The sequence below is a fragment of the Danio aesculapii genome, chromosome 9, assembly GCF_903798145.1.
Source record: "Danio aesculapii chromosome 9, fDanAes4.1, whole genome shotgun sequence".
Taxonomy (NCBI): Eukaryota; Metazoa; Chordata; class Actinopteri; order Cypriniformes; family Danionidae; genus Danio; species Danio aesculapii.
Window position 1 is genome coordinate 18,475,025 of NC_079443.1, and position 16,705 is coordinate 18,491,729.

Below are 16,705 nucleotides of genomic sequence, written 5' to 3' on the forward strand. Positions count from 1 at the left end.
GGAAACTATCTCTTTCGATCTTAACCTTGCTTTAAAAATCAAAATAAATGTGCAGAATCCTTTGGAGATTGGCAAGTATTTGTTTTGCTTGTCTCTTGCATTTTTAAATGCATTTGACCAGGGGTTCCCAAACTTTTAGCCCGTGACCCTGAAAATAATGCCAGTGACTCGCGACCCCCACATTCTTGGAGGTGGTTATAAATGTGCAAATGTTGCACACACAACAATAAGCCTATATAAACCACGAGCATCTTGACAACACAAAACAGTCTAACAACCATAGGCTATAATGTATAGTGATTTATTCATTTGTTTAATAAATATTAACCTTAATGAAGTGGGCACAATGTTTTCAGGACAAGTAAATTCTTGATTTAATTATGGAAATCATCTTCAATGTTCAGTTGTGTAATGTATTTGATTGTCATAAATGTGTCAGAAAGTTTGACCTGGTGCTGTCAAATCAATCTGCTGCAGCTGACGCTATTGTTGTGTTGTTAATCTAATCACACCAATCCTATAAAAAACAGATGGAAAGCTGATGGCTTTTTATTTGCATGTTGTTGTTTAATTGCAACTATTATCCATTATTTCTTTTTGTGGATTAAATATGATAATTCTAATAGTTTCATAAAATTATTTGACTTTAGAAATCACCATGCGACCCCCACTTTGGGAACCAATGCATTTGACTGTCAGGCTTTTTATCCAGATACACAGCATTGAGTAATAATGCTCTGTAAAATTTAGATCTCTAACTTTCTGAATCGAAGGTTTCACATCATTTCGTTTTTATTTATTTTTATTCTCTCTTCCATGTTGCACTCTTGCTTTATATTCATTTACATAATAAAGTCACTTACACTACCAAAATGTTTAGAGTTGGTCTTTTTCTGTTAAGGCTCAAGCCAAGGCTGAGTTATTTGTTGCAGTAAAATCAGAACAATTTAACAAAACTATTTTCCTCTTTTTTAATAAATGTAAAAAATGTTATTTATTTCAGTGATGTTGATTAACCACATCCTTCCCAGAAATCATTATAATATCCTGATTTAATGCTCAGGAATAGGGCTGGGTGATTAATCGAAAAGTAATCGACATTCAGAACCTATAATCGATTCCATTTTTTTCGATTACTTTCCCACCACCGCGTGTGAAGTCACGTGACCCTGCTCAGTTATGTTACGTTATTCTGCCAATGTGTCAAGCTTAGACAACTGAAACACTGAGACAACAAGAGCAGCGTGTACCAAAGAAAAATGCATATTTACTGTACAAAAATTGTCAGCAAAAAATAAATAAATAATCCTTCATTAATTGTAATCGAGTTAAAATGTTGAATTAATCGATATTTTGATTTAAGGTCAAATCGCCCAGCCCTACTCAGGAAACATCTATTATGGCTGAAAAAGTTCTGCTGCTTAATATTATTGTGAAAATCACGATTCCATCCATTTCTAGATTCTTGGTGACCAGAAAATTGTAAGCAATAGCAATAGTCCTACTTAGTAGCTTTAGTCACTTTTGATCCATTTAGTGATTTTCCTAAATATATGTTTGAGAAAAAGCTTGTGTACCATGTTGTCCAGCAAATATTATCTAGCATCTCTGCTCCTGTCTGTCCTTTAGCGGTAGAAAATAACCCTGCTAGGAAGATGCTCAGTTGCACATCATCAATTATTTAAAATGAAACGATCAGTAAATTTTTAATAAGGTATGTACTCTTTATTCATTTCTAATAAGTTCTTAATGAGACAATTATGACACTTGGGTTGACTTTGACCTTCTATAGAAACATTAGAAAAATAAGATTTAGCAGGAATTCAGGCAAGCTTCAGCACCTCCTGCACCATCACTCCAATGCCATCATGTATTTCATGCAGTGGAGCGTTGCACATGAAAGCACAGGTGGTGACGATCTTATTTTTCTCATCAACATGAGCCTCATCCACATGCTTACAGACGTGCTTGCAGCCCAGCTGAGAAATGGCTTCTGCTGTGTCCGGAACACCAGGATACCTGAAGACAAACACGGTGGAACTCAAGATTTAGGTCATATTGTGCAGAAAGTTGTAGAAGCAGTTATTTATTAGCCTTTTATATGTTTTTGTGTTGGTGTGTGTATTTCCAGAAAATTGCCAACATATTTTGCTGAATGAGGACTGGTTATTCCATGTTTAATTGTAAAAATCTATAAAATAATAAAAATAATCTATAATATCGACACAATTCTAACATTTTTGGCTCTATACACCAACACAATGGATTGAAATGAAATTGAACAATATGTGTTTGAACTGTCAGCTGTAATTTGTGGGTATTTCCATCTAAATCAGGTGAACGGTGTAGGAATTACAACAGTTTGCATATGTGCCTCCCTATGATGTCTCAATATTTATGGACCTGACTATAATTAATTAGATGAATTGCAAATTCAAAACCACATATAACTGAAAAAAAAAAAAACATAAATAAAATCCTAATAGAATAAATGTTGACAGCTGATATCTACGTTTACATTTAGTCATTTAGCAGACCCTTATTTTTAAGTCACTTAAAATTGAGGAGGCATTCTGCAACATTCTGTGGCACTCTCAACAAGAGCAATACACACTGTGCTAATTATACAAAGGAATGTCTGCTAAAATCTAATATATGATCAAAGTGTTTTAATTAAAGCTATCTACCAATGAAGGTCTCATTTGCATAACTTGATGTTTTAAATAATTTTAAATAATAAAACCTGTTTAGATATAATTATTAACAAAGTAATAAAACCTATAAAAATGCAGAAAAACAACTAATAATGATTAATAAAATAAAAAATCATCTACTATTATGAACTAATCATACTATTATAAGACTTCAATATCATTTGCTTGAAATCACAGTATCTTGCAGCATTATAAATGTTTTTATTGTCCCTAATGGCTCATTTCCACCAAGTGGTACAGTACGGTACTGCCAGAAGGATATCGTTTTGGTGGGTGTGGTGTACGACAAAGTTTCAGTCGACGTCATTCTCGCTCGAGGAAAAGTCAAAATAAAACTGTACGGGTCGTTCACATATCATATGAGAAGCACTGTTCACAAAACAGATGCTTTATACACATAAATACTAGTGTATAAATGTTCATTACTAACTTTTATATGAATATAATTTGATTATGACTGCAGATCAATGACAATGTGAAACAGCCTACTGTAACGTCAGAAATTATATAAAATAAATAAATAAATACAACAAATATGAACACCTACAGACAGTTTCTGATATGTTGTCAATTACAGAAAAACAACACACAACATACATTTAGTCCTTATTTGGGTTCAAAAACAACACAAAATATAGCCCACAGTCAGTGCAAACCTCTCATCTGTATCTTTAATCTTCACCAGCACATGTAACCTCTTGTTGGAAAGTAATTCCATCATTCTGAGTTCATAATAGTCTAAAAGATGATGATAATAGTTAAACATGGCAGTTTGTTCATCTTTTAGGTTGCTGAAACAATCATTTGCTCCTTTGTTTTGTCCGGCTTCTCCTTTGTTTTTTCGTGCTTCACTCTCGCGTTTGTCCGTTTCTGAAGGATCGGGTGTCAGAAGCACTTCAATAAACAATGCTTCCGTTATTATCATCAGTTAAAAAATAGACGCGCGGTGAGTACATGCGAGCTCTCTGGAGAAAATGAAACCGCTCGCACTTTTAGACAGCCTTGTAAAACCAAAACAGGACATGGCAGATTTTGTTCTTCTTGGCTTTGTGGCTGTTTATCATGACGGGTCGACCATGGGCAGGTTATTATATGTTATATTATTATGGTGTAAATGTCTCTGCAGTGTGTGTTTAAAAATGGCGCTTCCTTTGTTTTCATCTCTCCTGGCTTGTGTATGCGCTAGTGACTGTATCGTAGAGCAATAGCGTTCAGCTGTGCATCTAGCTCCGCCTTTGGGTACCTTTTTTGTGCTAGGTACCCATTCGAAAGGGTACTCAAAAAGTGGTGTGGTATGGTTCACTTTTTGGTACCTTTTTGACAGTGGAAACGGCCATAAAAGCGTACCTAACCGTACCGTACCACTCAGTGGAAATGGGCCAATAATATTTACTTTCTGAAGTAATGTATTCATTTCTCTTTAAAACCAAAACCAGACAGTAATTCATATGCAGACTAAAGTTATGACTCAACGTGAAACGTAAGTTTATAATGTTTTCAGAGATTTCTTCTGTGTAATTGTTACCTCTCATCTTTGACGGACCAACGGTCACTTCACAGCCGGGGAAAACCTTGGCCGCCAGCACTGGTGAGATGCAGCACAGGCCGATGGGCTTCTTCTCAGCATGAAAGGCCTGGAGCACTGCTTTAACCTGATCATTGACCGAGCAGTCTTTGCCATTCACTGCCCAGCTGCACAAATTCTTGGCTGCTCCAAAACCACCTGCAAATTCATAGCAGAATTTAAATAAAAGACCAATCTGAGGAGAACATGGAGATTCTTCCCAAAGCAGAACAAATAAGAGCGGTTTGCTGACCGGGGAAGATGATGGCATCCAGTTCCTTCACATTGAGCTGGCCGAGGTCTTCAATTTCACCCCGGGCCAGTCTGGCACTTTCCACAAGCACATTTCTTTTCTCCTCTGTTGGAGAGCCTTTCAGATGATCCACAACATGCATCTGGTCAGTGTTGGGCGCAAACATCTTGACCTGTGGGAGGAGTTCATCGATTACTGAAGTCTTGTGAAAAAGAAACACATAAGACAATAAGACGATAACCAAAGCTAAAAATACACTGCTGTACAATGTTTAATAATTTAGATGCACTGCTAGTGAAGATGTTATAGGGAAAAGACAGCCTGTCCAATCATATTCAGGTCTGTTTGACCTGGAAGAGAGACCTTAAAAAATCTTAAAAATGCAAAGTGAGGGTAAGAAAAATCTAAATTGTATTTATGTATGCAAGAATGTATAAATGAATGAATGAATGAATGAAAGAAATGAATGAATGGAATGAATGAAAGAATGAATGAAATGAATGAATGAATTAATGAAATGAATGAATGAATGAATGAATGAATGAATGATTGAATGAATTAATGAAATGAATGAATGGAATGAATGAATGAATGAAATGAAATGAATTAATGAAATGATTGAATGAAATTAATTAATTAATTAATTCATTCCTTCATTCATTCATTCATTTAAAATCCACAATACTGACCTGGAATTTATCAATCTTTAAAATACCTAGTTTTTTAAGGAATTAATAAAAAAATTACAATTACTCTTATTTACTCTTACACCCCCTCCAGTATAATATATACTCAGCTATTAAAATTTGAAAAAGATGACTTTTTCTAATAAAGATTTCTATTCCTTGTAATATTAAAAATAATGGGTATGTGCACAGGACTGGGTATAAGCCAGACAGCCCAAGCGCTTCTGGTGACTGTCTTTTCATTATAAAATTGCCACGTTTAAGTCTGATTTCTTTAAAAATCAGAGATCTTTACTGCCTGATTGATATCCGATATGAAGTGGGTCTTAGACCAGACAAGAAGCACTGCGTTAAATTCAATTTTCCCCCGCCATCTCTTTAAAATATGACATGTTTACTTTACCCCAGTATTTTCAATGGAGTTTCTTAGTTAGCCTGCTGGTACTGACGGTGCTAATGGTTACACTGTCTTTCATCTCGTTTTATGCTTGAACAATTAAATGAATGCTTAAGTCTATTTAACTGATTGTATTTTAATCACATTACAACATCGATGCTCTAAAAGAAACCTTATGAAATTGAAAATAGTCACATTAAGCTTTCACCGGAAGTTTATTATTAGCTGAAAAACACTAGCTGTGCACAGAGCCCATTGACAAACTAGGGTAATTTGGTGTATACTTCAAACCAAAATAAAACAAACATTGATTAAAATAAAGAGATCTTGTGAAAAAGGTCACATTTCAGTTTTACTGTAACATGCAAGTTTCTCCAAAAAAAAACTTTTTAATAATGTTTATGATTATATTTTTGCAAACCAAATAAATGAATATATCCCTGAAAATAGCAGAAAATAACCTGGAGAACTTTTCTTGGAGGAAACTTTATTTTAAACGGTCAAGTTAAATGGGAAAACTTGTATCTTCTGAAAATTTTAAAACCTCCACCTCCTGTAAAAAAAAATATTCAAGTGTGTGTGTGTGTGTGTGTGTGTGTGTGTGTGCGTGTGTGTGTATGATAGAAGTTGAGACGCATTCTGCTTTTGTAAATGGGAAAATAAGCCAAAGTGAGTGATTGATGGTCAATGCACATTGTCTGCGAACTGTTTTGCTGAAGTAAAAATGAAGTACATGTCATGAGCGTTGGCCTTTGAATCACCGCTGTTCCCGCCGGATACAAAAAGCGCATGACGCATCAGTAAGAGAGAGACGCTTTCACTTTTAGCGAGAGACCGTGATGAGTTCATGGCGCATCCGGTTTGCCTCTCATGCGAACAAAAAGCACTCACTGCCCTGTCACTAACTCAGTCTGCCCTATAGACGGTATAAAAAGGTGCCTCCACACGCAGTAGTATGTTTTAAAGGGATAAACTAGTATTAACAGGACTTAAGAAACGAATGAAGAAATTGCGTCACTTATGAATTTGCTTTCGCTTTCTCTTTGATTGGCCTCAACCTCAAAGGCGTAGATATTAATACAAAACAATGTAACATTCAACAAACATCAACGAGAAGCTCCTGGTTAGGTACACTATGGTTTTAGTTGAAAAATATATTTATTTTATGCAATAACGCTACCAATAATAAATGTAAATCGAGGGAAAGTAACGTTGGTTCTAAGTAGAATCAACCTGATTAGGTGTGTGCATGTTGTGCTCTGTTTATAGTCCTATAATTGCAGTGAATACTCGAGCTGAGAGCCAGCGGTTTGGATAAACTTACAGTGGCTTGCTGACGGCTCAGATGAACCAGAACCGCAGACGCCTCGTGGATTTCACTTCCGTCAAACACTCCACAGCCCGCCAGCACTACAGCAACACGCTTCCCCATACTTTAAAACTGGAACTACAAACTCAATGAAATTTCAGTGAACTTGAAGGTGACGAACTTCTGAGGTTCGTGAATGAACAGCGCCTCTACCACTGCGGACGGAAGAGAGTCTGACACCGTCGACGTTACAACTCCTAAATGAATCCTTTAATCGAGTCTTTTTAAACGAGTCTTTTGAACAGTCAAACTGTTCAATATGGATAAATGACTCGTTAAGTTGAAGGAACGTGGTGGAAGAAACACTACATGACTTCGGCTTTTCATCTGGGATAGCTGCCTTCCGTCCAGAAATAAAGCAAACAAACACATTTTTTCGTGATTTGGCAGACTTAAACAGTTTAAAATATTTACCGAAATACATTGTTCACAACCAAGATGTTAATGTTATTATTGTATGTACATAGAATTGGGTTTAGTTACTTGCTTAAATTAACATTTAATAGCATGAAAATATAACAAACATAGGGCGTTTATTTTTTTACTTATTTAATTTCTTTATTTAATTATGCAAGAAAGAACATTTACAAAGGTATTGGCCTTATTCTTCAATGCGGAAGTGCGCTCGTTTTTGCGATTGTTTTAGAACTTCCGATTCAGCTGCCAATAGGAGAAATGACTATGAATAATAAACGGCAGAAAACGGTTAAACTACTTACTCTACAAACAAGTATTTGCATGACAATACAGACAAAATAGAATAACATAATAAGAAAATATCAGTTTGCAACATCAAGCAGCAAAACGAGCGGTTTTTAACGTCTAAAAATGAATGGAAGTGAATGAGACCGGAAGTCTCGTGCCAAAATGATTCCAATGGCTGCGCCCACTCGTACGCGGAGAATAAGGTGAATAGTATGAACAAAGAGACGAAAAGGGTTCTATAAATAAAATTCCAGCAAATTAAACAAGTTTAAATGATTTACACCAAGCAAGAGTTTTACATGCAATATAATTGTTAGAGTCTTTTAAAGAGTTCACATATGAATCAAAGTCCTGAAAATAAAAAGTAAGGGTGTTTCTTTGAAAATTTATGGATGTAAAATTTAGCCAAAAAAATAATAATACAATGAGAAGGATCTACATTCAAAAAGTAAGCAAAATACAATTTTTGGGGAAACACAAAAGTTTGGAAATAAGAATTTTTAAATGAAATTGTAAAATTCAACCCAAAACACTTCACAGTAAGTTAATTCCCAAAATAAATGATTTAGTGTTTTATCATATAGTGTATAAAATGAGCATTTAGGGGAAACATTGTTATTATATTTAGCTAGTTTGATATTTATTGGGTAGCAATTTATGAATAATTTTGATTGAGACTTTAACAGTTTTTTAGATAAAAAGGTTTTTTTCCGAAGAAGCCAAAACTGTTCCCAATCTAGGCCATCAAATATATTATTGTTCCAAAACGTAGGTTTTTTTTTTTTTTACTGGAAAATTGTAGCAAATAACACGACGTAACAAAACCACAACGCGCTTTTTGCCCAAATATGAACCGACTCGTGGAAATGAATCAGACCATTCGCTGTGGAACTTTTATTTTGAAATCAGTCTTTTTACCAAACGGTGTCATTTCCTTTTCCGATCAACACATTTGACATACATGCATGGGCTGTAGTTTATTTAGCTGTTGTGATACGTTTATTCATTACCATATAACAAGAACGTGGCTATGAAAGTCAGTTACATTAAAATCCTTGATGCATTTGCGGTCATTGTGTAGTTTACTCTCAGAGTATTGTACTGGGCCTGTGTAACTCATTCTAGCTGCCTAATAACCTTCCTAGTCAGCAGCATCAGACAGTCGTGTAATGATGGCAGGACTGTATCGAGCTCTTCTGACATCGGCCTCCAATGTTTCAAAGGTGAGCTGCATTCACATATCAGCATCGTCGGAAAACAGTGATACCTGATTTTAGGTGTTCAACCTTTTAAAACTGTCATTGCAGAATCTGACACAAGTCTCTCCATGTCGAACTAAATTCACGAAGAGTCGCATCTCTCCACAGGTTTGTGGCAGGTCAACTCTGCTTATAAAGTTTTTTCGATTTTCAACCCACTGAACGTAATAACATCACCGCATATTCGCCCCTCAGGTGTTTGAGGAGCGAGCCAAAGAGCATGACAAGTATGGGGGAGACCCAGAGCAGCCACATAAACTGCATATAGTGACACGGGTGAAGAGCACGATGAGACGACCATACTGGGAAAAGAAGGTTGTGAAGAGTTTAGGGCTCATGAAGGTGGGATGCTATCTGCATTGTTTGAAAAGGATTATAGTGTTCTAAATATTATAATTTATTTAATGATTTTTATCACCAGTCACATGAGCCCCGTGTCCACAAGAACACCCCCTCAGTCAATAATCTACTAAAAATCATCAAGCATCTGGTCAGGCAAGTTAGAATTTTGCATTTCTTTGAAAACCTGTCAAACGTGAATATTGACATCATAAGAAAGATGGTCATTTAAACAATCTCTCTAACTGCAGGATTGAGCCACTCAAGCTTCCTCATGGACTACCGGCTGAAGAAGACATGGCCAACACACATCTGAACAGCAGAGGAGAGCTGGTGGTCAAACGTCTCCTTAAACCACTGGAGAAGAAGGCCATTGAGTCATAGAACATTGATCTGATCTACTGTCTGTGTGTATCTTTCTATTTGTTTAATAAAGATTTGAAAAACTAGATCTTACTCATGACTAGTAAATGCCCATTTGTTACAGCAGTTATTAATATAACATCCTAGTTAAATCACTGTTACATTGTTTACAGAGGAACAGAACACCCATATGAAATCATTTTTTTATTAAGTCCTGTACTGCTGGAAAAGAAAAATCTTGCACTTCCTTCACATCAATGGGAGAAAGAGGTGGAGATTCTTACTGAAATACAGAAGTGAGCTTTCTTGGCACTTGTTTGCTGTATATTGAACTGACCATCAGTTCGTCAGAGGCAGAAAATATGGATTTTTGTGTTTGCACCACCATTTAAATGTCAGCTTTTTAATCAACTCTATCTTCCTTATTAAATAAATCAGAGACTGATCTTTCACAAATTATGTTCCACAGAAATAATAGACTTCTGGACAGTAAACTGAAAGGGATTACAAAAAGTATTGATATACTATCAGTGAATGCCTGGTCATCATGTAATGATCAAATAAAGAGTAAAGGTCAGAGACAAGAAATTAAATAGACACGGAGCTGTTACACAAATTAAAAACACAACGTGGTGTTACAAGACTTAGGACTGCTATGTAGGAAGCCCTGAGAAAGACGGAGCGTGATGTTTTAGTCCTCTAATCTTCATCAGATTCAGAGTCCGAGTCATAACCTTTCCCTCTGATGGTCTTTTTCTCCACTTTGGTGAACTTTGACCCTGTCTTCTGTCCAACTGTTGGCGGCTCCAGAAGATTTCCACTAGGAGGAAAAAAGATTCACACATGCAAGTTTAATCAAGTTTTTTCTAAATTCTTATTCTTCAAATAAAGATTATATTGATCAATAGTGAATATAAAGACATTTAAAAATGTCAGCAACACAAGGGACTACACTCACTGGCCACTTTATTAGGTACAACTTTCCAACTGTTCGTTAATGCAGACTTCTAATCAGCCAATCACATGGCAATAACTCAATGCATTTAGGCATGGTCAAGACGATCTGCTGCAGTTCAAACCGAGCATCAGAATGGGGAAGAAAGGGGATTTAAGTCACTTTAAACGTGGCATGGTTGTTGGTGCCAGACAGGCTTGTCTGAGTATTTCAGAAACTGCTGATCTACTGGGGTTTTCACGCATAACCATCTCTAGGGTTTACAGAGAATGGCCCGAAAAAGAGAAAATATCCAGTGAGCGGCAGTTCTGTGGGCACAAATGCCTTGCTGATGCCAGATGTCAGAGGAGAATGGCCAGACTGGTTATGAGCTGGTAGAAAGGCAACAGTAAGTAAAATAACCACTTATTACAAGCAAGGTATGCAGAGGAGCATCTCTGAACGCACAACACTTCCAACCTTGAGGCGGATGGGCTGCAGCAGCAGAAGACCACACCGGGTGTCACTCCTGTCAGTTAAGAACAGGAAACTGAGGCTACAATTGGCACAATTTTAAAAACATTGCCTGTTTGATGAGTCTCGATTTCTGTTGGGACATTCGGATGGTAGGGTCAGAATTTGGCATCAACAACATAAAAGCATGGATCCATGCTGCCTTGTATCAACGGTCAGGCGGGTGGTGGTGTATTGGTGTGGGGGATATTTTCTTGGCACACTTTGGGCCCATTAGTACCAATTGAGCATCGTGTCAAAGCCTACTTTGCTGACCATGTCCATCCCTTTATGACCACAGTGTACCCATCTTCTGATGCTAGTTCCAGCAGGATGTCAAGGCGCGAATCATCTCAGACTGGTTTCTTGAACATGACAATGAGTTCACTGTACTCAAATGGCCTCCACAGTCACCAGAACTCAATTCAATAGAGCACCTTTGGGATGTGGTGAAATGGGAGTTTCTAGTCATGGATGTGGAGCCGACAAATCTGCAGCAACTGTGTGATGCTCTCATGTCAATCTGGACCAAAATCTCGGAGGAATATTTCCAGTGTATATGAATGCATTCATTCATTCATTCATTCATTTTTCATTTATAAGGAAACCTGAAGATTGTACAGGAATAAACTTATTCTAGATGCAATGCCCTGATACATTTAAAAGAAAAAAGTACAAATAAACTAGTGTGACGTCCAAAGATTTTTAAAAGTGTGAAACAGCTCACTGAAGTTAGCTTTCTAGAAAAGTTAATTATTATTTTAAACATTAATCTGCACAATATTACGCTGACCTGTAGTTGATGATGTCTGAACAGCCCAGTCTCCACTCCAGCATTTCGGTAGAAAACTCATCTGTGTTGCCCAGATCGCTGAAACCCACAATATAATCTTTAGTCTTGCCGTCCTTCACCAGCGCCAACGTTGGAATGACTTTAATCCTCAGCCTCTCTGAAAGGAAAGGAGCCTTCTCCACATTCAGCTTGATGAACTTCGTTTCCAGATGCTTCTTAGCCAAAATAGCTAGGTGCTTGTCCAAAATCTTGCATCTTTGAAAAATAATATAAAAAAATGATTGATTCATTATATAAAAGTCAAGCAAAACAAATGTGTCCTGACATACCTGAAGGTGGAGTCTCTGTAGAAATGACAAACCACACTCTTGCTTTCTTTCACCTCTGGAAAGAAGTCTTTCTCACTTGGGATCTCTCTGTATTCACCATGTCCTTTAGAGATCCACTCCTAAAGACAAACACATAAAACAGTTCACAGTGTTTAATCACACATATTCATGTCACTAGATATGGATAACTAATTATTAATACACTACCTGACAAAAGTCTTGTCACCTATCCAAGTTTTAGGAACAACAAATAATAACTTGACTTCTAGTAGATCATTTGGTTTCAGAAGTGGCTTATATGAAAGGCAAAGGCCTCTAGATTATGCTTATTTAACCAAAAATAAAATATAATCATGCCTTGAATTTTAATTATTTAATTATGGCAGTAGGGTCTGACTTTGCTTGGACAAAAGTCTTGTTACTTAACAGAAATAATGTACAGTTTAAAATATGAAGTCATGGTGCAGTGGAAAAGGAATTAATATTGTGTATGACTCCCACGAGCTTGGGCAAATAATAAAGTCATTTAGAATGGCAAAGAAAGAGTTTTTGGAGGACACCCAGAGTTCATAAAGACTCTTTGAATTCATATTCAATACCTCCTCCATCTTACCCCAGGCATGCTTAATAATGTTCATGTTTGGTGACTGAGCTGGCCAATCCTGGAGCCCCTTGACCTTCTTTGCTTTCAGGAACTTTGATGTAGAGGTTGAAGTATGAGAAGGGGTAATATCCTGCTGAAGAATTTGCCCTCTCTTGTGGTTTATGTAATGGGCAGCAAAAATGTCTTGATACTTCAGGTTGTTGATTTTGCTATCCACTCTGCAGATCTCTCGCAAACTGACTGTAACCCCAAACCATGATTTTTCCTTCACCAAACATGACAGATTTCTGTGAGAATGTTGGGTCCATGCGGGTTCCTATATGTCTTCTGCAGTATTTGTGATGATTGGGATGCAGTTTAACAGATGATTCATCAAAAAAAAAAAAAATAATCAGCCTTCTGCCACTTTTCCAAATGATCAACTAGATGTCAAGTTATTCTCTGTTGCTCTTACAACTGTAATTGACGACAAGACTTTTCTCAGGTAGTGCACATTCATCTGGCTTTAGCCTAATTATCTGTATATTTAACCATTTTTGGACATCAGGAAAATGTGCAATAATGTTTTTACCAAAAGTTATTCTCATTATTCTTCATTAAAATCCCAATTTTAACAACACTAGGATTTTTATCAGATTAAGGAAACAGTCAACAGATTAATTATCAGAATAGCTGTTAGTTGCAACATTAAAAGATGTATTTAAAACCACACACAAGTCACCTGCTTCTGTTTCTGAGCTTTCTTAAGGGCCTCAAGTCTTCTCTCCTTCAGCAGCTCCAGCTCATCTTCATCCATGCGCTCCAGCTTGTCCAGCTCAGCATCCAGCTGCTCCTCCACCATCCGTGCCGACTGAAGCACCTGCTGCTCCAGAGCCTTCGCTACAATATCCATCGACTGACTGGCCATTTCTCTCACACTACCTGCTACAGACACAGCAGTGTTTGACAAGACATGACACTCCACTTCAACATGAATCATGAAATGCTTTTCCACACTAAACCAGCGCCAGTATTACACTGTTAAGGCAAAAAATTACAGATGAATAGGGCAAAGTATTGACCAATATTTCCTGTTGTTCAATTACATTAGGAGTTGCAAGTAGTGCTGGGCCGATAAACGATATTAAATCAAATCGCAATAAAATTTATGCCAATAATAATGATAAGCTCTGGACTTTTTTTTACTTTATATCGATTAAGAGCCAATCACACAGCTGAAATGTCCAACAATGGAAATCTAAAAGTGTGTTGACATTAGAGGTGTACCAAAATTTCGGCCGCCAAATATTATCACCAGCTGAAAATAGGTTATTTAATAGACCCTCTAATTTTTGGTGACTTCAGTCATTATTGGTGTACTCTTTAAAATATGGAAGCAGTAACAACCTGTATCGAAATATATATCGTTATTGTTCAATATGGAAAAGTAATCGAGATTGCATTTTTGCCACATCGCCCAGCCCTAACTCCAAGTCTTTCTTGCATTGCAAGTGTTCTAAATCAACGTTTCTTAACCACGATTCTGAAGGACCACCAACACTGCATGTTTTGGATGTCTCCTTTGTCTGTTCCACTCATTACAGGTCTTTCAGTCTCTGCTAATGAGCTGATGATCTGAATCAGGTGTGTTTGGTTAAGGAGACATGGAAATTGTGCTGAGTTGGGGGTCCTCCAGGAGCGTGGTTGAGAAACACTGCTCTAAATGGTGTTTAAAGATGCAAATGAGACAATATTTATTTAAATATAGACTAGCTCATTAGGTTTAATCAGAGAAGATTTAAGGATTCTAGTTTAGTCACTCAGAAAATAACGTGAATTGTATGTCATCAGGCAAATTATGTATGAACACCCCTCTGTAAAAACATTTAGAATATAGATATGAATAAATCTGTTCTGTAATAAATCAATCTGAATATGTTCTTTAATTGAAATCTTTCTGTAACTGAAACATCCTCTTTTGTGTTTAAAAGAAGTAAAAGACTCGCAACGACTTGAAACAAGTAAAAAATGAGCAAATGATGATAAAATTTCTATTCTTGGGAGAACTATCCCGTTCAGTAGAATAAAAACATACATTTTGTACCTTTTATTTTCATTAGCTAAAACACTCTATGAAAGGCCAGAAAGCACAATATTCAAAAAAAAACTGCTAGGTTACGTGCATAAAAAATGTTTTAGCTTTCAACGTCTTGACCTAAATAACTGTCACTCACCTGACAGGCCTCACGACAATCAAGGTTTCTGAGGAAACAAAGTCTACTTAGTTGCAATCGTTTTAACACGATACAACGAAATAAGTGAAATCGACCGCTATTGGTGTGTAAAAGGTGTGGCATAACATATTCAAAGGAGTTTGGGTTTATTTGTGCTTTCTATTCATTCACAACAATAGAGATGCTGGTTGTCGGCCAGCGCCTCACTACAGCCGTATACAGCAAACATGCTAAATTAGCTTTTATGTCTGCGTCAGACATTTGTTAATTATAAAAGGCATTAAGCTCTTCTAAATGAGGACTGTCGAGTTTAAAATGTATATTTTGGCTTTGTGTCTAATCGTGCTAATGTTAGCGTCTTGTGTAAGGTTAGTGTTCAAGTCTCCCAAACAAACACCGTGGTAACGGCGGCTTTAGTCGCAGCACAATATCACCAGCGGTTTATCAGAAAGTGACACACTCTCCGCAGAGCAACGACAAACTATCATCAGTTTACGACACGTATAATTTTAATTCTTTTAACATTTCTTTAGATGTTCAATGGAAACGGCACTTACCAACGCTGTATGATTTCTGAAAGGCGGCACACTGACGCAAGGCTTCACGCAAAGGCGTCGACTGATTACGTCACTTTACCATAGCGCTTTGTGACGTATTTCAGAACCTAAAATATATATTATTTTAACTCTTGTGTCAAATAAATTATTTTTAAATATGAACGTTGAATGTATGTATGTTTATTTTATACAACAAACTGTTAATGGAATTAAGAATTGATTTATTATCTTTCTTTTCAGCTCAGTTCCTTTAATAATGTGAGGTCGCCACAGCGGAATGAACCACCAACTTTTCTAGGATAAGTTTTATGCAGCGGATGCCCTTCCATCGCTGGGAAACATCCATACACTCATTCACTATGGACAATTTAGCTTACCCAATTAACCTACAGCACGTCTTTGGACTTGTGGGCGAAACCGGAGCACCCAGAGGAAACCCACGCAAACACAGGGAGAACATGCAAACTCCACACAGAAATGCCAACTGACCCAGCCGAGACTTGAATCAGCGACCTTCTTGCTGTGAGGTGATTGTGCTACCCACTGTGCCACCGTAATCATTTGTATAAATAATAGTTTGTCCAGACTTAATCAGATACAATAGCATTATTTACATTTTTCGTTCTTATTTCTTTTTTTTTTTTCATTTTAAGGCAAGTTTATTTATATAGCACATTTCATACACAGTGGCAATTCAAAGTGCTTTACATAAACAGGAATAAAAGAGAGAAGTATAAGAAAATATAAACAAATAATATGAAAACAGATAAAAACTGATTAAAATGTGTTAAAACAGGTTATAAAAGATTGAAAAAGAAAAGACACAATAGTGCGATCTGTCGGCCGTAGCACAATTCTCGTTCAATAAAGGCACAGCTAAACAGATGTGTTTTCAGTCTTGATTTGAATGTGCCTAATGTTGGAGCACATCCGATTCACCCTGCTTTGAATGAACTCTTGGAATTTCTAGTTTAAATGATCCTAAAGATTTGAGTGATCTGTTAGGTTTGTATTCAGTGAGCATATCTGTAATGTATTGAGATCCTAGGCCATTTAGTGATTTATAGACCAGTAATAATACTTTAAAAGCTATTCTGAATGTAACTGGGAGCC

General features: G+C 36.7%; 3 protein-coding genes across 5 annotated transcripts; 1 reads left to right on the plus strand and 2 right to left on the minus strand.

Moving 5' to 3' along the window:
- Nucleotides 1-1,699: 1,699 nt before the first annotated feature.
- On the minus strand, nucleotides 1,700-7,178 carry zgc:162944 (uncharacterized protein LOC569993 homolog). 2 transcript variants are annotated; one of them, XM_056465904.1, is made up of 5 exons: nucleotides 6,939-7,178; nucleotides 4,532-4,703; nucleotides 4,240-4,437; nucleotides 3,371-3,377; nucleotides 1,700-2,019 (listed from the first exon to the last, which is right to left on the minus strand). In XM_056465904.1, the coding sequence occupies exons 1-5, from the start codon at nucleotides 7,044-7,046 to the stop codon at nucleotides 1,824-1,826; spliced, it is 681 nt and encodes a 226-aa protein (XP_056321879.1). In that variant the 5' UTR covers nucleotides 7,047-7,178; the 3' UTR covers nucleotides 1,700-1,823. The 2 variants fall into 2 exon arrangements, with proteins under 2 accessions (XP_056321879.1, XP_056321878.1); XM_056465903.1 differs by lacking the exon at nucleotides 3,371-3,377 and having other exon boundaries at nucleotides 6,939-7,174.
- Nucleotides 7,179-8,618: 1,440 nt separating this feature from the next.
- mrpl30 (mitochondrial ribosomal protein L30) lies at nucleotides 8,619-9,742 on the plus strand. Its single transcript, XM_056465116.1, has 5 exons — nucleotides 8,619-8,911; nucleotides 8,996-9,055; nucleotides 9,143-9,289; nucleotides 9,369-9,442; nucleotides 9,538-9,742. The coding sequence occupies exons 1-5, from the start codon at nucleotides 8,858-8,860 to the stop codon at nucleotides 9,668-9,670; spliced, it is 468 nt and encodes a 155-aa protein (XP_056321091.1). The 5' UTR covers nucleotides 8,619-8,857; the 3' UTR covers nucleotides 9,671-9,742.
- Nucleotides 9,743-9,840: 98 nt separating this feature from the next.
- On the minus strand, nucleotides 9,841-15,655 carry txndc9 (thioredoxin domain containing 9). Of its 2 annotated transcripts, none has more exons than XM_056465115.1 (5): nucleotides 15,593-15,655; nucleotides 13,544-13,746; nucleotides 12,219-12,337; nucleotides 11,890-12,144; nucleotides 9,841-10,469 (listed from the first exon to the last, which is right to left on the minus strand). In XM_056465115.1, the coding sequence occupies exons 2-5, from the start codon at nucleotides 13,727-13,729 to the stop codon at nucleotides 10,349-10,351; spliced, it is 681 nt and encodes a 226-aa protein (XP_056321090.1). In that variant the 5' UTR covers nucleotides 13,730-13,746; nucleotides 15,593-15,655; the 3' UTR covers nucleotides 9,841-10,348. The 2 variants fall into 2 exon arrangements, with proteins under 2 accessions (XP_056321090.1, XP_056321089.1); XM_056465114.1 differs by having other exon boundaries at nucleotides 13,544-13,743; nucleotides 15,593-15,651.
- Nucleotides 15,656-16,705: the final 1,050 nt, after the last annotated feature.